This window comes from Mastigoproctus giganteus, chromosome 8, assembly GCF_048544385.1.
Source record: "Mastigoproctus giganteus isolate SK-2022 chromosome 8, ASM4854438v1, whole genome shotgun sequence".
NCBI lineage: Eukaryota > Metazoa > Arthropoda > Arachnida > Uropygi > Thelyphonidae > Mastigoproctus > Mastigoproctus giganteus.
The window spans coordinates 207,329,856-207,351,779 of NC_143582.1; the positions used below are offsets into that span (position 1 = coordinate 207,329,856).

General features: G+C 36.7%; 1 protein-coding gene across 1 annotated transcript in view; it reads right to left on the bottom strand.

Moving 5' to 3' along the window:
* LOC150082229 (uncharacterized) overlaps positions 1–21,924 on the bottom strand; it is a 193,010-nt gene that overhangs the window by 125,298 nt on the left and 45,788 nt on the right. Inside the window, exon 3 of the mRNA XM_090380454.1 lies at positions 8,766–12,327. Within this exon, the coding sequence (XP_090236580.1) occupies positions 8,766–12,288 (3,523 nt within the window). The 5' untranslated portion in view covers positions 12,289–12,327. The remainder of the gene's footprint in view (positions 1–8,765; positions 12,328–21,924) is intronic.

Consider the following 21,924-nt stretch of genomic DNA (forward strand, 5'->3'; position numbering starts at 1 on the left):
CGGACGGACAGATGGAAAGGATATTGTGAAGACAATTGGCAGATTATGCATATATGCTAAGGAGCCTTAAAAGAAGGGCGATTTGTTTTCAAATGAGAGTAGGATAGTGAAATAAGGAAAATCTCTGACTTTGTTTATATTTCAGGACATAGCCAAGTGACCATATCGTGAGGGCTCAATGAATTGCGAAGGCTCCTTAGCTGTGGTTAGCCTGCCCGAACGAGAGCTTCTAATAAACATAAAATTACTTGCTGTCAGGCAGCGAAGATTAATATCGGAGGTGCACCATTTACAAGATAAGTTATCTAGCAGCGCATTTAATTTATTACATTGAGTTCGCTAACCTGACATCAGCATCAATATTAGTGTACTCCTGCTCCGTTCGTGTCAAAGGAGTGTTTAATGCGAGTTTCATATTTGATGAGATATTTAATAAGAAGGAACTGAGTAAATCTGTGGCTGGCAAACTGTTATTAGAAGGATTATTCATTATTAAAATTAACGTCAGTTCTTAGATAATCATGTTATGTGTTATAAACACTATATTAAGTTATCCAATCGTTGAAAAAAAGTATTTTCTTAGGACAGTTATGTTGCTTCTCACAGTTGTTGCAAATTACATGGTTACTCATAAGAGCTCGTTCACCTCGTTCCACATGTACTCAATTGGTTGAGATCAGGTGACTGGGAAGGCCACCACAGTAGGGCGAATTCGCGCTCATATTCCAGGAACAAGTTCTGTACAATTTCGGCCTTATGATATAGCGCGATGAGACCAGAGTGTCTCATCTGTTACATCATCGCCAACACCGAAAAAAAGCAAAAGTTGTGGCTTCTGCAGGAAAGGTATTGTCATCACTATTTTTGACATTGAAGGAATGGCTTACCAACATGGTTTTTTTTTTTATTTTTATTTCCAAAGTTAAAAAAGGAGTTTCGAGGAAAACTTTTCCAGTTGACAGAAGTTGTAAAGACATCGGAGGCAATTCTCAAACGCATGTCAAAACATGGCTTCCACCACATTTTTGAAGAATGGCAGAAACGTTGGAGTAAGTGCATTTCATCAAATCTACTTTGAACAGGTCCATCAAAATGTAGATGATTAATAAACGGTATATTGTGAAAAAAGATATATGATTTCTTTATTGAACAGCTCTGATAGAAGAGGTTTGTTTTTGGGAGGCCTGAGGAGTGCACGATGTTATATTTAGGCTTTTAGGCGCATCAGTAACTTAGGTCATATTGCACCGTATACAATATATCTATAAATTTCGTGTGGTCGATTTGCTGTTTGCTGGACGAAAAAAACCAGAGTATAAGGAGGAAAAAAAAACAGAGTTTAAGGAGGAATAAAACAAAAAAAACATGATATCCTGGCCTGAGACCGATTAACTCAACCACGTATTGTGAAAGAGATCTATAAAAACTACTCGCATCATCGACAGGATTCGCACTCAGGTCTTTTCCACCCGGTGTGGGGAGGACGGTGATTATACCAACCGTGTTACCCACAACGGAGAAGTGCAAGATATACAGAGCTCTATAGAGCTCATTATGTACCAGTAATAACCTATGTGTTGGAATGCGGGAGAAAGATTTATCAGAATGCAATTGATGGAAATAAAGCTTCTGAGAGGCGTGCATGGAAAAATCAGGAGAGATAGAGTAAGAAACGCTACCATTCGGGAGAAAATGGGAGAAGAATGATTACAAAAAATGATTGAGAGGAACGAACTGCGATGGTTTAATCATGTGAAGAGAATAAAGGATAACAGATTACCGAAGAGGATGTTACAAATGAAAATGGAAGGTAAAAGACCAAGAGGTGAAGAGCAATGTAGAGAGAAGAGGCCTTAGCTGGGCTGAGTTGGAAAGAGAGGAATGGTGGGAAGATAGAGCTAAATGGAGAAGACTGGTTTCCTTATTAACCCGGCAAAAAGCTGGAACGACATGAATAATTAAGTACGGTAAGTAACAGAGCCTGCCCCAAAATTTGTGGAGCCCTGTTCCAGAATTACTTGCAGGGTCCTGGGGTCCCGTGCAAAAATAAATACGGGGTATTTTTGTAATAGTGATTTTTTTAATTATTTTCAAATTTTACAGTATTCAAAATTTCAAATTTTTCAAAATTTACAGCTCTTGGAATATAATGTGAGTAATTAGACATTAAGACGGCTGTAGGCTCGTTGACAGAAATGCGGAAAAGATGCGGATGATATTATTATTTAGACCATTTGAGCGCGGGGCCGTGTTCGACAGAACCGGTTGAATATGCTTGTGGCCGGAGCTGGTAAGTAAGTAAGACATCGTCCATTATCCAGTTGGAAGAATCCATTCACAGATGGATGGACTGCAGCAGCGAAGAGAAGAGAATGTTGTTCCACTGGTATCAAGAGGCTCAATGCGTATCACAAAAAAAAAAGCAGCAGAGACCATTACACAGTGACCACCGGCCTGCATTGTTTACACTTGGGCAGGTTCAAGTTGGATCCAATAACCAAAGGACATCCAATGGGCGGATTTTCTTTGGTTATTGGACCAATCTTGATACACCCAAGATAGTCTTACATAGAATCCCTAATAGGGTTGCAATTTCCAAAATACTCACACTGGTGCGTATGACTGCCACGTCATATTCAAAGTCATTTAAAATTTCCGTTTTGCCCATTCTCGCACCGAATTCCGTACATACAAAATCCCCAGGCATCTGCCTACCTACTTCATATTGCAGCCATCGTGGATAGCACAGTTGGTGGGATCGCTGTCCTCCCAACACCGGGTGGAAAAGAACTGAGTTCGAATCCCGTCGATGATGGGAGGAATTTTTTTTGGGTCTTTTTCACAACGTGGCTGAGTAAGTCAGTCTCAGGCAAGAGTAATTTGGTCTTTTCTCTCAGAAACTCGAGTTTTTCGTCGAGCGCACAGCAAATCGACCACAGAACACAATTTACAGACAGTATACACCGAGCAATATGGCCTTAGTCACTGATGCTTCTAAAACCCAACAACAAGAACAAAAACGTCACATCGCATAGTATGAACACGTGATGCAGCTACTGAAGGAGCATTGCATTTCATGAAAAGGGTAGGTGTACCTAATAAAGTGGCTATGCATTGTATTTATTAATAAATAATTCATGATTAATTCTCAAACCGTAAGGAAGTTCTACCCACATAATGGCATAAAATAATATTTAAAAATTCAGGCATTTACAAAAATACAACTTGTATAACGAATTCTGTATGCAATGTTTCAAGATATTTTCCTTAAATTTGTTTATAAGTATGGTTATATAAAATGACGGACTCTAAATCAATCCACAAAAAACAAAACCAATGGTGTTTTCCCTCAAACCAACCCCTACGATAATAGCCCCAACACGCGATGGAATTGTAATATCTGCCACTTCTACCCAAGCAGATTTGGGAATAGTATTTGACCCAAAACTTTGGTTTTATGCTCATGTAGACAAGCTCACGTCCAGAGCAGCCTCTCTTCGATGGGCAGCTAAACAGCAATTAATCTATGTCAAAGATCCTTAAATTATTAGGGATTTCATTAGGACAGTAATTTCTACTCCACTCCTCTATGCCGCTGAAGTGTGGACATCAGCAGCTACTACAACGAAAAAGCCAATCATCGCTGCAGAATTCTGGCTCCTTAAATGGGCTAACCAAAAAGCTTGTCTCTCACCACAGGACAGAACTATAATCTTAGCTACTTCACTGGGGATGCAGCAACTACCTGATATTATTGAAGTACAGCGACTGGTAGCAAAATTTAAGATGGTCACAGGCCAAACCTCAACACCATCCATTTGGGATTCGTGTTATTGGCAAATACCCAAGCTAGAACTTCGGTCAAACCCCAATGCTCTGCTCGAAGCATCGGAGACTTCCTACCTCAGATCGTTTCCTCCCAAATCAAATGATGTTGAATTGTTGAGGAGGTTTCCATCCTGCGGTGTTGCAATAAATATTCTCTCTCTCTCTCTCTCTCTCTCTCTCTCTCTCTCTCTATTGTACAAGTCAAATAAAAGAATGGCGTCACTTGGAATGCAGTCTGGAATAAAGTGATGGATGAAATTAAAATGATAAAAGCATGGTTGGAAATTATGTTTATATTTCAAGACAGCAAGAAGAGGAAAGTACGAAAAGAAGGAATATAAAGAAAGCATTATTAGTTGATTACAATGTTATTTCTGTATAAATTATTAAAACTAGTTAAAGTATGACCAGTAATAAACCATTGAAATTATGCATTTGTGAGTATAAACTGCACTTTCATTCTACTTTCTATCATCAAGGTTAATTACAAATGCAGTTGTTCATTTAAAATGTTAAATATATTAAACCTAATAAGAAGTTATTAATTTAAAACATACAACCAAAGCACGAAATAATAAATAAATAAATGATGCTGTAAAAGCTATATTTCTAATCGTAAAATGATGTTACCTGGAAATATTTTCGAAGCCTTTTACAGATCAACTATTTATTTACTGAGTTCTCATTTCACTCAGTACAATACAAGAAAACATGTTTTCGTAGAAATCGAGTCACAAAATCATAGCAATGAGTGATTTTAACCATGCTAGCTAAAAGAAGCATGCCTAGACGTAGTACGTATTGCTGCTGATCTATTACAGTGTAAAAAACAGCGCATGCGAAGAAATGGTTTGATTTCTGTTTGGGGCGTAAAAATGAAATAGAAGTTGTACAAGTGCAATATGAGCTGTTTATATATGGCCTTTTCTTTCATAAGAATATGGAAAAGTGCCAATTTACGCAAAAGTAAGAGAATAAAAATAGGGGTGAACGATCTCAAAGAACCCAATTACAATGTTTGTATAATTCTTAGCAGCATTCACATAAGCTGATAGTGATGCAATCATGCTTTTAAATTACTGTACTAATCTTCGTATTAGTAATTACATACTGTACTTTAAAATATATTGTTTTTGTAATTTTGTAATGTTTAAATGCCAGAAATTTGTTTAAAAGTATAAATTATGGGCACTGACATCATTAATCTATTCAGTGGCAGCTGGACACAAACCACCACTAAATCGTGTCACTACCATAATTGCACTGAAAAAATAAAAGAGTAAATACCTTTTTTAAATATATTACTGATTTATATTTATTTTATTATTATTATTAGTCTGTGTGTATTTTTATTTATAACAACTGATGTTATAAATTATTAAATGCTACATAACTTATTGTGTGTCGTATTCGTAAGTCAACAGTGCATGTGCCACAGTACGAGCAGTTCCGGTTTATAGTATCGCTTACTTTTATCAGTGTTTATTCGCAATTAATAATAATAATAATAATTTACTCAACTTAGGCCATGAATCCTCTCCCACTCAGACGGCACAAAGAAAGATAGGCAAAGAAGACCCTCCATGGTAGACACTACAATGACCTCCATCAAGACCACATAGATAAAATGGCTTCCAATGCATGCCTCACGAGCGGGAAGCTCTTCCCCGAGACTGAAGGATACATGCTCGCTATCCAAGACCAGGTAATCAACAACAGAGACTATAGAAAATACAGTGCCAAGGAGCCCGGAATGTCAGATGACACATGTCGACGATGCCATCTGGCCTCAGAAACAATACAACACATCACCGAAGGATGCAAGGAGTACACTCGTAGACATGACCAGGTATCCAGGATAATACATCAGAAGCTAGCAAGGAAATACCAGTTGAACAAAGAAAGTGTACCATATTACAAGTACAAACCCCAGACAGTACTTGAGACTCCAACTCACAAGCTGTACTGGGATCGCGCTATAACAACGGAAAAGACAATCCCTCACAACATACCGAACATAACCATTGTCGACAAGAAGGAAAAGGCTACCTATCTGATTGACATAGCGGTGCCCAACACTGGCAACCTCCAGAAAACCCATAAGGAAAAAATCAGGAAGTAGCGAACCTAAGAGAGGAGATCAAAGAAATATGACATATGCAACAAATAACGACCATCCCGATCGTCGTGTAAACCACCGGTATGGTGCGAAAGACCCTACATAACAGCCTAGCAGCAACAGGTCTCCTGGAGAACACCTACAAAGAATTCTCGAAAGTCGCAATCCTGAACACTTGTAGGATAGTCAGAGTTCCTCGACCAACAGTAACCCGGATTTAACAACCACCCTGTGTACTTGGTAGCAACACCTGTCACAGGGTGGAACCCGCGCAATCAGAGGGAAAAATAATAATAAACTTTTCATCGTTGCCATACGAAGATAACTTGAAATAGAAAGTTTACGCAGATTACAAAAAAGTAATGCTCTAAGAAAAAATGATTATCATTTATTTATTTTGGCATTATCATTTAAAATCACCAGTGGCCCCCACTGAATCTATTTACTAGTATTTTACTACTTTAGGAAGGATGTAGGGTTACTTGAGCGAGTACAGAGAAGGGCAACAAAATTGGTGAGGGGAACGAAGGGGTCCACTTACCAAGAAAGGCTTAAGTTCTGCAGATTGCAGCGTCTGGAGACTAGGCACCTACGAGGTGATCTGATTGAGGTGTATAAGGCACTGAATGGGTTGAGCGGGCTCAATTCTGATGGGATTCTTCCTCTTGCTCAGGTTACGAACCTGAGGGGGCATAGATTCAAACTGAAGAAAGACAGTTATAGATTAGATGACTGTCTATAGCCAGCGGGTAGTTGATTGCTGGAACAAACTTCCATCTGTCGTTGTGGAAGTTGATAGCTTAAATAAATTGAAGGAGGAACTGGACAAACGTTTAGAGGGAATGTGGCTGATGCTACATAAGCTTGCTTTCTTGCATCACAACCTCTACTAATACTACTATACTACTCTGGGCTGAGTGTGCCCACTGCTGTGGTATAATTCTCATATTGTATTGAATATGACAATTTTGCAGTAAATACGAGTAATTATTCTATTCCACTCCACTATTGCTTTCATGCTTATAACATTTCACACCTTTGCAATGATCTTTGATTGCAGAAATATTAAAGATTTGTTGCTAAGATACGAAATGCATATACGAAACAAATATTTAAAAAAAATGAACTGAAAAAAAATTATTTTTAATTAACAGTATTTAATTTTTTATTCTGTTTAGATAAATATGGCGGTATCCATTTTTCAATAGAAATATGCTATAAAGGCATGCAATATTTAATGCAGGTATACTTAAACTCCTTAAGTGGTCCGGGAATTCCGAAATTCGAAAAAAGCTTAAAATTAGCTAAGCCGGGAAAAGTCCTGTGATTCGAGTACATTGAGTTTCAATAGCATGTGGGTGGTACTTTGAAAATCGATTCAGGATCTGATAAACAACGAAAAGAAAGTTCCTTTTCATATAAACATGCTCTGTTTATACTACGCACGGCCAGACCACAAAGTTCACAATAATACAATCATTACTGTAGTCACCTGGGCTATAACCACGGTCAACTCAAACGCGTGAGCGAATGTAGTCCCGTGCTGACCATTAGGTTACGTCTGGCATCCAGTTCTGAACAGTTATGGAGCTATGGCGATTTGAATTTAAAAAAAAAAAAAAAAATGCAATAGAGTTTTCGATGTAAAAAATAATAAAAATAATAAATTGAGCATAAGCAAATATGTGCATAGAACGAATAAACATTTTATTAGCTGTGTGTCTGCTTATTCGTATTGTTATTATTATTTTTTATTATTATCTAACACGATACAGAACAAATCTAATTAAGTTTTCCTATTTCTGCAGCATACAACGAGACGTTTTGAAGATTTGGAGCAATGGGTGGCTATTGGCAGGATGATAAAAGGACAGTCGCAAGTCCAGGTGAACAGAATCTCAAATGTATTAAAAGTGATAATTTCAAGATTATAGAAAGAATATGGGGATAGAGGAGAGGTGTCTTGAAGCAGATTCAAGGTCGGCCAAGAGTTCTCAAGATGACGCTGTCTGGCACTAAAAACAAGATATTATAGGGAGATAACAGTCAGACAGCTTCTCTCGAGCCTCTGTGGCCACAGGAATGACAATTTCAAAGCAAACTGTACACAGACTTCAGAAAAGGGGACTCTATGTGACATGACCTATGATTTGCTTTCTCTACACACCTTCCACAGAGGAGTCCGAATAACTTGGCGCAGACACTACTGGAACCAAGACCAATGGGCCAACACTTTGCAGATAAATCGAGATCCAGTTTGCTTCTCAAACACAGGAGAGTATTTGTTATTTATTTCAATGCAAAATGAAGATAAGTAGAGAAAATACTTAAATAAAAGTCTATGGTAGAGAATATTTTACCTCACATGGCCCGGAAAATTCTATGATTTGGCACCGGCCACATTCTAAGGCAGCCGCACGAAAGGAGTTCAAATATAATAATTATAAATTAGTAAGAATGGCGATAAGTAAACTTTTTAAAAACATTTATTTGTTCGAAGTTGTTTAACAATATTTAGTTAATGTCATGCATTAAATGATGAATAATGTAGACGCATAACTCAGTTAATTATTTAAACAGATGACATTTAATTATTTAATACAGGTAACAGAAGAATTGCCTGCTCTTTCTGGTTAATATGAAAGTAACAAGAAACACTATGCTATGAAAAGAAATCCCACACATAAACACGATTTCTTCTCAATTACAAGAGTCACATCAAAGCAACATGCAGTCAAGTAGATGGGTTAAGAACAATGGGGAGGGAAAACCACAGGCTTCACGATTTACGCTTTCACATTCAATCCATGCATCTCACCTCCTTCTAAACTTCCCGTCAGCAAGTGATAAGCCTTTGACGCATGAATTTCGGTATCTTCTGTAGATGGTGATAGGCTGGTTACAGCTCTGGTTTCTCGGTCTAAGGACCATAGCAATTCATCCAAATGGTTTTCATAAGGGTGACTTACTACCTTCAGTTTGTTGTCGGAGTCTGATCTGGTGCCCGTAGTTAAATCCGAATCGGGTAGGAACTTTTGATGTCGAGGAAGTGGAGATGATCGAGAACGAAACACTGTTGTGTGTAACTGTAAAGTGGAATTTTGGGTTCGTGGCTTCGTTTTCGGGGAACCGGAATTCATTGCTACTCGAACTTGCCATATTTCTTTATTTTCTGTTGGCAGTTCTTCACACTTTTCACGTATTTTGTACGACTTTAAGGGTTCTTCGTCGATAACTCCCTTTTCTTTAGTTATGTTCTGCATGTTCAACACACGCAAAGTCTGTTCGTCTGTGCCCGGTTTCGTTGTGTTTGTTTCAAACTGTCTTAAGGAACTAGCAGAATTATTTTCATTTATAGAATGCTGTTCATTTGAGGAATTTACTCTCTGCACTAATGTGTTTATATTTCCCACACTTTGAGCTTTGGAAACATTGTTTTGAGAGCTACACTGTTCTTTTCCTTGCAAAACATGAACAAGACTAGCAGAATTCGACCGAATAGCTCTTTTCTTTTTACAGTTTACGATCTCTAATTTGGACTCCTCATTTTTATAGACATCGTCTACTTTAGGAATTCGGCTTGGAGTGTTTTCTTTATCACTATTATATGTGTCTTTTACAGGTAATTTTTCCGCATACCTACTGTTAAACTCCAAAGGAGAAACATGCTCTTCAGAAGCAGAAGTTTTGGAGTGATTAGTAATATCCGATTTATCTCTCTTTATTTCATTTTCTCTTTTGTTTCGTTTATTTATTTCTTGGGAGCTCTCAACTAGATCCTCAACAGCATTTTCTACTGATGTTCCCATTAAGTTTATAAGAGGGACTTTTGAGCCAGATTTAATTGATTTATCATTATATAGCGATTCTTTTAACAACAATGGCCTTTGCAGTTCTTTGCTAAGTGCAATTAAACTGTCGATGGCAGAATGAATATCTTCAGATTTTATATTTTTGTTTGAGAACTGCCCAAATAATTGCTTGCTGGAATGTTTTTGACCTAAATTCTTTTTATCAGAAAAGAGATTTGTGGAGGTAAGCGATGCTTTCTCTAGCAACTCTTTATTACTTGGCTTTTGGGGATTTTCTTCATCGCTCAATCTCAAGGTTCGATACACTGTTTCAAGTTCGGCCATAGCGTTTTCCAAGCATTTCTGCTGCGGTTCAAATTCTGGAGATTCACTAATGTACCTGTAACCCTGACTATAACTCTCATAGTCTTTCTTGGATGGTAAGAGGTTAAAGTCTTTCATTGAATAAGGAACAGCAGTACCAGAGTTACTAGATTTATAATTTGGATTAGTTACGCGTTTTGAACCTGTATCAGTGATGGGGAGCTCGATGTGACATGGCACTTGATTCACTGATTTGATATGACCACTTATAAATGAAGGTTTGGAACTTTTCTTAAAATCATTAGGAGTCCACGAAGAGGACATTCCGAGTTCATACAATTTATTCACTGGCCTCGAACTGTTATTAAGTGGAGTGTTGCTTTGATTAGATCTCATTGTCTCACTCATGCTTGTCTGGAATGCTGTTTTTTGGTTGTCTACATTCTTTCGCTCATCGTTAAAACGACTAGTCTGCAACTGCTTATCTGTCGTGATTTGCGAGTCACTTAAGCATGTTTCTCCTTGACCGATATCAACGTTCAATAGTTTGTGAGATTGGTAAACACGATCACTGGGATTATTTGTCCTTTTATCAAACACAGGAGATCTTGATCTAAAGGGCATTTTTAGCTGCGTATTCTCATTTTCTCTACTGTCATTTTCTTTACTTCTTTGCTTCGAACGGGATCTATTTCCAAAAGTGTCTTGAGATGTATCAGAAATACTTCCTTGCCCTTCTATTCCCACTAAATTTTCTTTCTTCTCTTTCATTAAAGTAACGGTGTCCCCTCCAACAAGAAGTTTCTGGTATGTAATTCCCCCTGGACTTTCTTGATTTACACTTCGGTTTTCATCTTTGTGCCTTTTGTCCAAAAACCGTACTTCTGTGTTGGAGGCTCTATTTATGGAGGCATATCTTTCTTTAAGTTGCTGGAAAGTTTCGTTTACGGCATTTTTTGAATGAACACTACGTGGTGGTGGAGTTGGTGCTCTGGCCATACTAGAGGCTGAAGCCATTGAACTAATCCCGGAGTCTCTAGCACATGGTCGAGGATAGAGGACTGATTCAAATTTTGTTTCTGTTGCCGAAGGAGTGGCGGTTGCAACTGTGAGCATGTGGTACTTTCTACCAACTGGCTTTGTTTCCAATTTTGCCCTAGGGACTAAAGGAATAGTTTTCAAAGAAGGTATCAGTAAGGGTTTGGAAATAACAGCATATGAATCACTGTGAACAGGTTGTGGCTGCTCTTTCATGCAGTCTTTGTGACAATTTTTCCAAGTTCGCTGGTGGTCATTATTATTGTCCAATAGCGACTCCAGACTTTTATAAAATGAAGAATAAGGATCATCTGCAGGGACTGCATATTTATTAAAACAAGATTTGTCCTTCCAAAATGGCTCGTCAAAAAGTTTCTCAGCACTTTTTTTGACTAGTGGTGGTTTTCGCGTGAAATCGGAATAAACACTACTGCCGTTAGCATCAGTTTGTTCGTTCTGTAGAAATTTTATGGATGTTAGTTCTTCTTGCGACTTCCTTCTGAAATAGCGTCCACTGCGAGCAGATCGAGATTTTCCATCTTTGTGCGGCACTTTAGCAGCGTTCTGACGAAATAAATGAGCCGACTTTTCATCTTCAGAGGAACTAGATGCGTATTTCTCCCTTTCGGCTTCTACTTTGGCTTTTACAGCTGAAAGCCATTCTTTTTTATTGAGACTTTCACTGGAACTTTTTGAAGACCATCCGGTACTATTCCCTAGTCTTTCCCAACTGCTTCCTTCCAAGGTTTTTCCGAGTTCGTGATAGCTGAATAGCTTCGTCTTTGTTTTTGGCATATTCTCGTTTTTAAAGTCGGAAAGTTCTGATTTTCGTAATAATTTTTCAATAGCTTCTTTTCTCTGGCATCCTTTTGCGTCCACTCTTCTACTCTTGGGTCTGTGAAATTCTAAGGAGGAACACGATGTATCTGAACTTAGCGAAGTTTCTTTGCAACGTCTACTGCTTGACAAAAGAGGAAAACACAAGTAAGTATTCGATTTCCCACCTTCTCTCTCTCGAATACTTCCTCTTTTCTTCAGTCGTTCTTCCTGTTGCTCAAGAATTGCAAGAATTGCTCTATAATCTAAACCTTCACCTCCTGGCTTGGCATAGGTAGGCAAATTTCGATGACTGCTTGAATCTAAAACTGCAACACCGACATTGCCACTTTTATTCTGAAGTTTTTCCATCCTCCAATGTCTGGTAGAAAGATTAACTTTTTGCCCTTCCTACAAAAGAAAGAAAAATTACATAAAATATAATTCCTTGCATGACAGGTATGCACAATTTTAAATTTGTCATTAATAAAGGACAGTCAATACATTTTAGAAAATAACATACACCATATTGATAACAGCAAGTATCTCTGCGAGCAATTACAGACAACAGTAAACTGACGCCTGATTGCCGTAGCTCCTATGGCGCTTAACATACACCTAACAGCACCTCTGCGCTCTATTTTCGTACTGGAGGACACTCTAGTCCCTCCAGAGACAAGGTCTGGGCTTACGCTCACTTTAGAGAAGACAGCGTTATTCACTTGTCAATCTAACATGCTAATAAGCATTGCAGACAGGTGAATCTACTGTTCATTTAAAACTCAAGGCACACAGCGACATCCTTCAAAGATTTACTGGTCACTCATCAGACGATGGAACCCTCTATTCGCAAACGGGCCAAACTGTGAATAATTCATCGTCGAAATATGTATGCAGCATACACTGGAAATTTTCTTTTCACACACCAAGTGGTGAAAGGTCGTTATGTGTCTATATATATTTAAACTCTAATACTGGACCGCGTTGGCCCAGTATTACAGATTACCAAATTTACATTATTTACCACGCGGTATGAGTTTATTAATAGAAGCCACCAATCATTTGATGAGATATTAATCAGTCTCGAAAACAGCTGTCACAATAGTTTTAAATGAATAGCAGATTTACCTCTTTTGGTGATGCTGTTCAATCTAAAACGATATTTGAAACATTATCCGCGAGTCGGACTTTTCACTAGAGGAACCAGAGGTTCCCAAAATGGAAAACAGAACGCAGTGATGCATACTATTATCAAATTATTTCAATGCATGCGTTGGAATAAACCCCGCAACCTTTAATTTTAATTTTTCTTATAGAGTATAGGAAAAAATCAATCCCACAGAAGAAATTAGACTTATATTGACGCATTTATAAACCTGTTTCTATTTCACAGTTCTATTGTGCGTACTAGAACTGTGGCTCAACGACTCTATAAATATAAAATTTTATTAGGTATTATGTTAAGTCATATTACAAGAGGGGTTCAAAAAATCTCTACAGCAAGAACACAAATTTTGGTTTCGATCTGATGATTATTTTTTAAATTTTTTGTAAGTTTTTATTAAGCTTTTTTTTTTTGTTTTTTAAGTTTCTTTAAGTTTTTTTTTTTTTTTAATTTCTTCTTTTTTAAGGGAAAACACCCAAACCAATTCACGAAGAAATGGTCGCTCTTTATGGAGAAGAGTGCTCAGGTTACAGCGTTGTTGCACATTGGTATAAACAATTCAAATGTGGAAGAACCTCATGAAGCATCATGAAGAAATCGCAGGACACCCAACAACTGCTGTAACAGGAGAGAGTGTTGCAAAAATTGATGCATTAATCTTGGAACACGCTGCAGAGCTTTAAATTAGTGTAGAGTCTGTGGAGAGAACATCATCCACCAACAGTTGAATAGAGTGAAATGTCTGCTACATGGGTTCCCAGACTTCTGATCTCCTACCAGAAGAAGGAAAGGACACAATGTGCTCATGAAATGTTGTCGATGTGCCAGGAAAATCAAGAGGGGCTTTTTTCGTGGCTAGTGACCATGGATGAAACTTGTATCCATCACCGCGATCCCGAAATTAAACAAATGCCAAAACAACGAAAGCATGCGATCCCCCAAAAAGGCAAAGGTGCAGCCAAGTGCTAGCAAGGTGATGATGCCAGTTATTTTGGGATCAGCATGATGTAATACTAACAAATTACCTTCATAATGGCTGTACTGTGACGGCGAAGTATTATTCCAACCTCTTCATAAAGCTCCGTGCTGCTAAAAAAGAAAGAAGACGGGCAAAGTTGTCAAAAGGTGTGCGCTTGCTCCACGATAATTCCCCTGCGCATTCCTCGCATGCTGCAGTGAGGTGTGCCCAAGAATGTGGGTTGGAAATATTGCCACATTCTGCTTATTCCCCCGACCTCAGATTTCTTCCTCTTTCCTGCCCTGAAGTCCTTTCTTCGTGGAAAACACTTTACTGCTGCTGATGATTATGAGGTAATTTCTGCAGCCGAGTCGTGATTTGAAGGACATTCAGAGGACTTCTACAAAACTGGCATGCGGAAGTATATTGAAAAGTGGCAAAAATGTGTCATTTTGTCTGGTGACAATGTTGAAAAAGTGCAATACATGGTGTTTGTTTCAACCTCCAGGAATCTTGTAGTCCCCAAACCGAATTCATTTTCTAAATTTGTAGTTTACCTTTAACAATATTTACGAAACTATCTTCAGTTTCATTTTCCTTTATATGACTTCTGGAGGGACTCATGTAAGTCTGAAAAGGTTCGCAGTTTGAATCTAGTGAATGACATGAGGAATTTATTGAGGTATTTTAAGTGGAGCTGAGTTAGTCAGTCTCACGTGGAGGGGTAAAACCCGGCTTATTACCAATAATTTCAATAACGCAGACAAAGAAACCTTAGAGGATACTTAATTTACAAATAAAAAATTACGTTTTTTGTTTGAATTGATTAGGAGTTTAAAAATAAAAGCAACCCAACAATTCCCATATAAATAATTTAAAGGTGCACCTTTGAAACGCCATTGCGAACTTCTGTCGTTCGTTTCAGGTCCACCCTCCTCTAAACACGGTAAACAAACCCGCCTGAATGTAGTGTATTACATTTCCTTTTATTAACAACTAAAGATTAAGTTTTCATTTTCTTATAATAGTTCATTTATTTACAGCATATAATTTTTTGTTTTCGTATTTTTCATATCTCTTGAAAAGCAATTTTCAGAAAACACGTGTTTATTATTTACTAAATTACCATAGTTGTTTTAATTACAAATATTACCAAAATTATCCCTTGATGTGGGTCTTATTAATGCAACATAATTGTCCATAAGCAACCAATACATCATGAAAAACCACACCTACATACTCAAATGTCTGTTCCCGTGACTTACGTTATTTATTACGATTACAAGAACAGTAATCAAAGAAAATTGTCGCTGTTTTAACAGCAAAGGGAGATTGGTTTTGCTTGGTGCAAGGTCAAATGCAATGGAACATATACTCATTCACCTTTGCTACTTCCTATTAATGGCGAAATGCAAATTTACTTAGCTGTAATATTTACTAAATGCAAGCAGTGCTGTAATTAACTTCGGCTCGTTAGTATTTGCTAAAAAACAGTTGTATGCAAAGTTTTTGTGAAAGACTGGGAAACCAATGTTCACAGAATTGCTAACTGAAAAGTAGGTTAATAACAGACCAATTTGTTTAAAAACATCTTTAAAATAATAATTAATTGGAATAAATTAACCAAAGTTATAAATGGTAAGAAAAAATGGCAAGAAAGTGAGAGGTTCATATCAAATGGTTCTAATCTAAAGATTCATATCAATACTGAGAAAGATAACACATCTTTCTCAGCATTCATCTTCCCCTTGTGCTTCCCTTAGTTGGAAAATCAATTTCCAACTAATTTTCCATACCTAGTTTCGATTTCGGCTTGAATCCTCATTCTTTCACCGTTGTAAAGCATTGGGTTTTGAGCAGAACTCAATCCGATAAATATCTCTCTACATATTACTATTAATTAATGAAGTAAGGCATTGACTTAATAATCGTCGAATCTATCTGTTTTCTTCCTGTTATTACTTCCAGAATTTCATTTGAAACTTATTCTATTGCCCTCGTGGTTTCCAGCAAAACAAACCTTCGTGCCAATATAAATCAATCGCTATACTAACATTAATAAATGTATAAAAATAGTCTATATTGAACTAATTGTCAATTTTTACTCCGAACGTTTTGTTATTTATTAAAAATAAATTAATAATTGGGAATATTATTAATAATTGTATTATCTATTAATAATTTAACAGAAATTATTGAATTAATTAATTTAATACACTATTAACAAATGTAATGTTACATTTGATGTCTCCTTTATTAATATTTATCACATTTATTGTCAAGGTAAATAGAGTTTATTTGCTTCCTCTTTGCTCTCACTACATTACCAAGTACGTTTCCAACTCTAGTTATGCCTCTTCCATATATTACTTAGAAACATTTTCTAGCTAGACTGGTCTAGAGAATATTTTCCTTCACGATGCATAACTTCGAGTTTTTACTTAATAATAAAACAATTCTTTCATATTTTAACGCAATTAGGAAAACGATAGGTTAAAGGTACAAAGTGTTAAAAAACTTAAAATGCTATTAATTAATATCCAAATAGTCTTACTCACATAACCGAAAACAACCAACTACAATAGAAATTCTACTGTTTTCATCTGTGGCACACGTTTTCTTAGCTGGAGCACAGAAATCCAGACAAGACACGCAAGGCTCGTGTGGTTGTTGGAATGGGGTCACGTTCAACTGTTAATCGCTGTTTCAGCACACACACTCACACACAAACTTGCCACAAACAACGATCGTATTCTTCTACCGGTATTTATGTTTGTATACAGAAGGTTTCTTTCATTAGTTCATAAATCCATAGAACTATACGTACATAAAAACAAAAATCTTATTTGTTTGTAACGTTCACTGGCTTACGGTGAAGTTCGGACGCATGCCTACATGTTCACTTCCGAACCCGTCGGCGACAAATATATCTCAGCGTAATATAATTTTTTTTTTTTAGTTTTTGCCTATAGGCCTAAATGCCTTTATATATACAGTACTGTATTTTTTTAGATAGGCCTACATAACTAAGCTATTAATTTGAAATCAATAACTTAATTTATACTAAAAATGATAAACTTAAAAAAAAAGAAAAAGGAAATAGAAATCCATTTATAATTGTACACTATGAAATAATCCATATTAATCGTTCACTCACTGCTATGCTTATAAAGAAGAGCACTTTGTTATTCTCATGTTTCGCTGATTGACCGGTAAAAGATATTGCCGGAAGTACAAGTGGCGCCATTATACGTCAAAGAACTTTCACTAGTTGGAACGATTTTTATATTTCTATTTTTACCAGACTAAATGTAGCCCCAAACACTTACAGATGTGTGAGTTAAATATGTTCATTTAGCCTAATTGCAAACATTGACTTATAAACTATGTTTTTAAAAAATGAAATTTTATTATGTCTTTATATGGCAACGTCGCGATAGAAAAAAAAATGGCGACACGTCAATTTACTGCCAGTGGTAATTTTGTGAAGAGTGATCAGTGAAACAGCGTTTTGCACTTTCAGCCATTTACGCGTAGTGAATAATAAGCAAGTAATGAATGTAAAGGGGCAATTAGGTCATTGGCCCAACTTCAGTAATAATTACAAGGCGGGCGTATGTTAAAGACTTCGATAGGCGAGGCTTAGCTGTTAGCCTAATAGTTAATTGATTATTTATAGGAAGGAAAGGGGAGGACCGTTAAAGACACGCTGAATTCAGAATAATTTGAGAGGGAGAAAAAGGACATTAAGCGAGCTAAACATTAAGGCGTATAGAAAGTGATTCTTAGAGGGTGGTAACATTGGCGGCAACAGCATTGTTTCGAATATGTCAGAGGTATGCAGTGACAGTCACTGAAGGCTATCTCAAATGTCAGTCAGTTCGTCAGTGGGAATTATTATATACCGATCCAGTTACTGAATCATTACCTGCAATCTTTGTGTGTGTAACTGAATATATTCCATTGGATTGATTTGAGTATGTTTAAAGTTGCTCCGAAGAAACTAAATCCACGAGTATATGTTGGCTGTAAATTGCATATATTCTTAAAAAAAAAAAAAAAAATGTACTCCACTTTGGCCTCAAGAGATTAGGTTGTTGTTTGGTTTTTTTTTAGGAGAATTAGCAACTAAGGCCATATTGCTCCGGGATATGCGGTGGTCATTCCCTGACCTTTCCGCATCCTCCGTATTTGGTGGTGACGGGCTCGAACCCCGGTTTAATCAAGAAGCGTGTGCTACGCATTGCTGCGCCTTCCCACCTGGCTACGGAGGCGCCCAAGAGATTAGGTCTAACGTTTAAGTTATGTATGGGTATGTTAAACGCCAAAGCAACTCAGGTGATGAAGCGTCAGTATATTATTTCTTTAACTGCGTGCGTTTTGTCGGTTTGCTGTTTGTTGGACGAAAAATCCGAATCGAGTTTAAGGGATGAAAAACCATGCATCCCACGCCTGAGATCGACTAACTCAGCCATGCTGGAAAAAAGTCCATAAAAATTTCTAGGGTCATTAATGGGATTCGAACATAGGCCGTTTTCACTGGTGTTGGATGATGAGAATTATAACCACTGTGTGACACGCGAGGGCCTAGAATCCAATTACAATGACAGTGGTAGCATAGTTATTTCTTTTGTATTACAGCTGACACACTGAATGAAAGTTTGGAAGAGATTTTGCCAAAATAGGGAATATTTACTGAAGATGCAGTTAGGTTATTTGTTTGACCAATTGCAATTTAACTTTAAAACGAACGCATTTTTAAAACATCACTGATTGGTAAGAATTTATATCACCTTGTTTATCTGCGATTTTTTTTTTTTTTTTTTTCTGTTTCCATTTCAGTGATTTTTCTATGTTAATATAGAAATTCTTCCAGAAAGTAGATATGGATATTCATTAATCGGGAATCGTCAACACCTGACTAAATAAATACAAAGTGAAATCAGAAAAGATTTAGGCGTAATTATGCAACTTTTAACTTTTCATGTATTTATTGTTGTTGTTTTTTGGTTTTAGGAGCATCAGCGACTAAGCCCGTATTGCTCCATTTATACTGTCTGTAAATTTCGTGTGTTATATGGTCGATTTTATGCTTGCTGGAAAAAAACCCGAGTTTCCGAGGGAATAAACCATGCTACCCTCGCATGAGACGGACTAACTCAGCCACATTGTGAAAAAGGCCCATAAAAATTCCTCATGTCATTGACGGGAATCGAACTCAGGTCTTTTCCACCAGGTGTACAGTTGATTTGTTGCTGTTTTATAGCGCATTGGCAACTAAGGCTACCCCGTGTCGGGAGGACGGCGATTCTACAACTGTGCTACCCATGAGATCATGTGTTTATTTGGATGTGTATGTTTCGGCTTGTAATATAACTGGTACCATCTGTACCACTTATATTAAAAGTTATATTATAATGGTTATTGGTCAAAATGTCCATTATTTAATTGTTAACTTGAACAGATCAAGTTAATTTTGGATTTTAAGCTAAAAAATAATTTTGTCTAAAATTTAAGAAAATCATGTACTGTTTCAGTTATTAATTTCTAAACTTAAAAATCAAAAAGTAATTAAAAATAAATTGCAGTATTTTATTTATACAACTTTTATATCATTACACTAAAACTAAAAACCGATAACTGCCACTAAACGTATAATTGTTAATGTGACAATATTTTTAAACTATTTTTATTTGATAGCATTAGTTAAATTAACTTATATGCGTGTGTGTGTGTTATTTAGAATTGGCCCAGTTTTAGGATGGTCTATACATCCCCTCCTCTTTTTTTTCTTCTCATAACTAACAAAATGCATCCTTCAGCAACAGAGGTTTAAAACAAACATTACAAAGATCACAATGATCACATGGAATACGTTGTAGTGCAGACTGATTGAGAATTTTGACAAGCTAAACGTAATATACTTTGCACTTTTAACGGTAAACTTTGATCTAGAATTACAGTACTTTTGAGGCAAAGTGGATGAAGAATAATGGCATAATGGAATAACACAGACTTAACAACTATTCAGTCATTCCAATAAATCAGTTGGTGTACTTATTCAGTCGAACAAAGTTCACATATAGTAAACTTATACTGTGGCTGTATTACACGTAAGTTTTTCCATTAGTAACGGTAACAGTTTCACTGATTTAACGAAATGTTTACTTTTATTTGTTTGTAGAACGATAACACATTTCAAAAAACGTCACGTTTCGTTTTCTTCCATTATTTGATTCTTATGAGAATAACCTGTTCAAAAAAAAACCACCCCTAAAAGGTAGAGAATGTTAAAATTTACCTATCTGTTACTTTGTCACTGATACCAGAAAGTCACTATCACAGTTAACGATATCTGTGAAAAGTATCTGCTACTAAATCACCGCTTACTCGTAACGAATACCTTGCATCTCGGTATTCGTTATAAGTACGAATACGCGTTGCCAGCTACTAGAATTATCACTTACAACCTAATCGTTTCAGATCACTTTTTTGAAACAAAAACCTTTTTTTAAAATCATCTTTTTATGGACACTAGATTCAGTAGCGTTTACACAAAGTGGCTTCAAAATCGATGACAGATTTAGTTATTGTGAATACATGTTACATTCATGCATACGTATAAGGTATATCACAAGTTGCTAGTGGCTGCTAAATAAGGTGCTGTTTCTCGTATTCTCTGTATCTTGTGAACTCCTTTGACCGCGTAGTCGTCCCAGAATATAAACAGATTTTTTTTTTTTTTACTGGTTATGCGCATGCATACGTGTAACATGTGATATATCTTGCATTATGTATCACTATGAGTGATTTTGTCACTGATAAAAGTAACTGATATTTTTAAGGAGCACTAACGGTTGTCACCGATAAGTAGAAATCACATTAAGCCCATCAAAAACTCTGGCGTGACATTTTTCAAAACCGTTTTTATTACAAAAATATTTTCATAATAATTTTTAAAAATATATAATTATACAATTATATAATTTATAAAATAATATTATAATTTATTTATATTTTATATATATATTTATCTTCTTCTTCTTGTACTTAGTGGATTTTAGGCTTATGAAGTCTGTACCATTAAATCTCTTCAAAGAACTGTTCGATCCAGCTTTTTCTGGGACGCCCTCTGTTTCTTTTTCCAATAGGCTTGTAATATATAGTTATAAAATTTCTTTTTCTTTTTTTGTATTCAACTTTCGAAGTGTTCGCTTTCATACCGGATGCGTGTTTCATATAGTGATGCAAATGAAATGATGTCCTGCATACGAGTTGTTTTAGGTGCTCCCGCAAGTAAAAATCTAATGGATTTAGGTCAGGACAGAGTAGGTAGGTCAGTTTACTCGTCCTCCACGACCAGTCTGTCGCTGTGGGAAATTTTTCATTTAGATAAACCCTTTGGCAGCCTTCCATAATGCGGAGGTGTCCCTTGGGGCTGGTACTCTGGTAACACAATAAGTGGCACGACTTTCAATCGGAGTGAAAGCGTGTCCTCAAGAAACTTCGTATACATGTCACGCTGTATAACATTATGGAACAAAAGATTATCTGTCATAACTGCCAAGATATTAATGTGGAACTGCTGCTGGAATGCGGTTGAAGAAATAGAATGAGGTAGATAGTTTCCTGCTCAAATGCTTTATGCAGCACAAGGACTGGATGTAGATTTAAAACGCTTTATGGAGGATAGCAGATACAGAGGACTATCCTGGAAGTGTTCGCGTGGTTCTTGCCATAACTGTTAGCCAATGGTTTCCGTAGTTCAAACCTATGTTATATCTTAGTAAGTCAGTTAAACAAACCCTCTCAGGTAGCAAGTGAATATACCGTTGTTCTCATACCGGGGGGAAAGGCCTCAGTTCGAATCCCTTTAATTATGCGA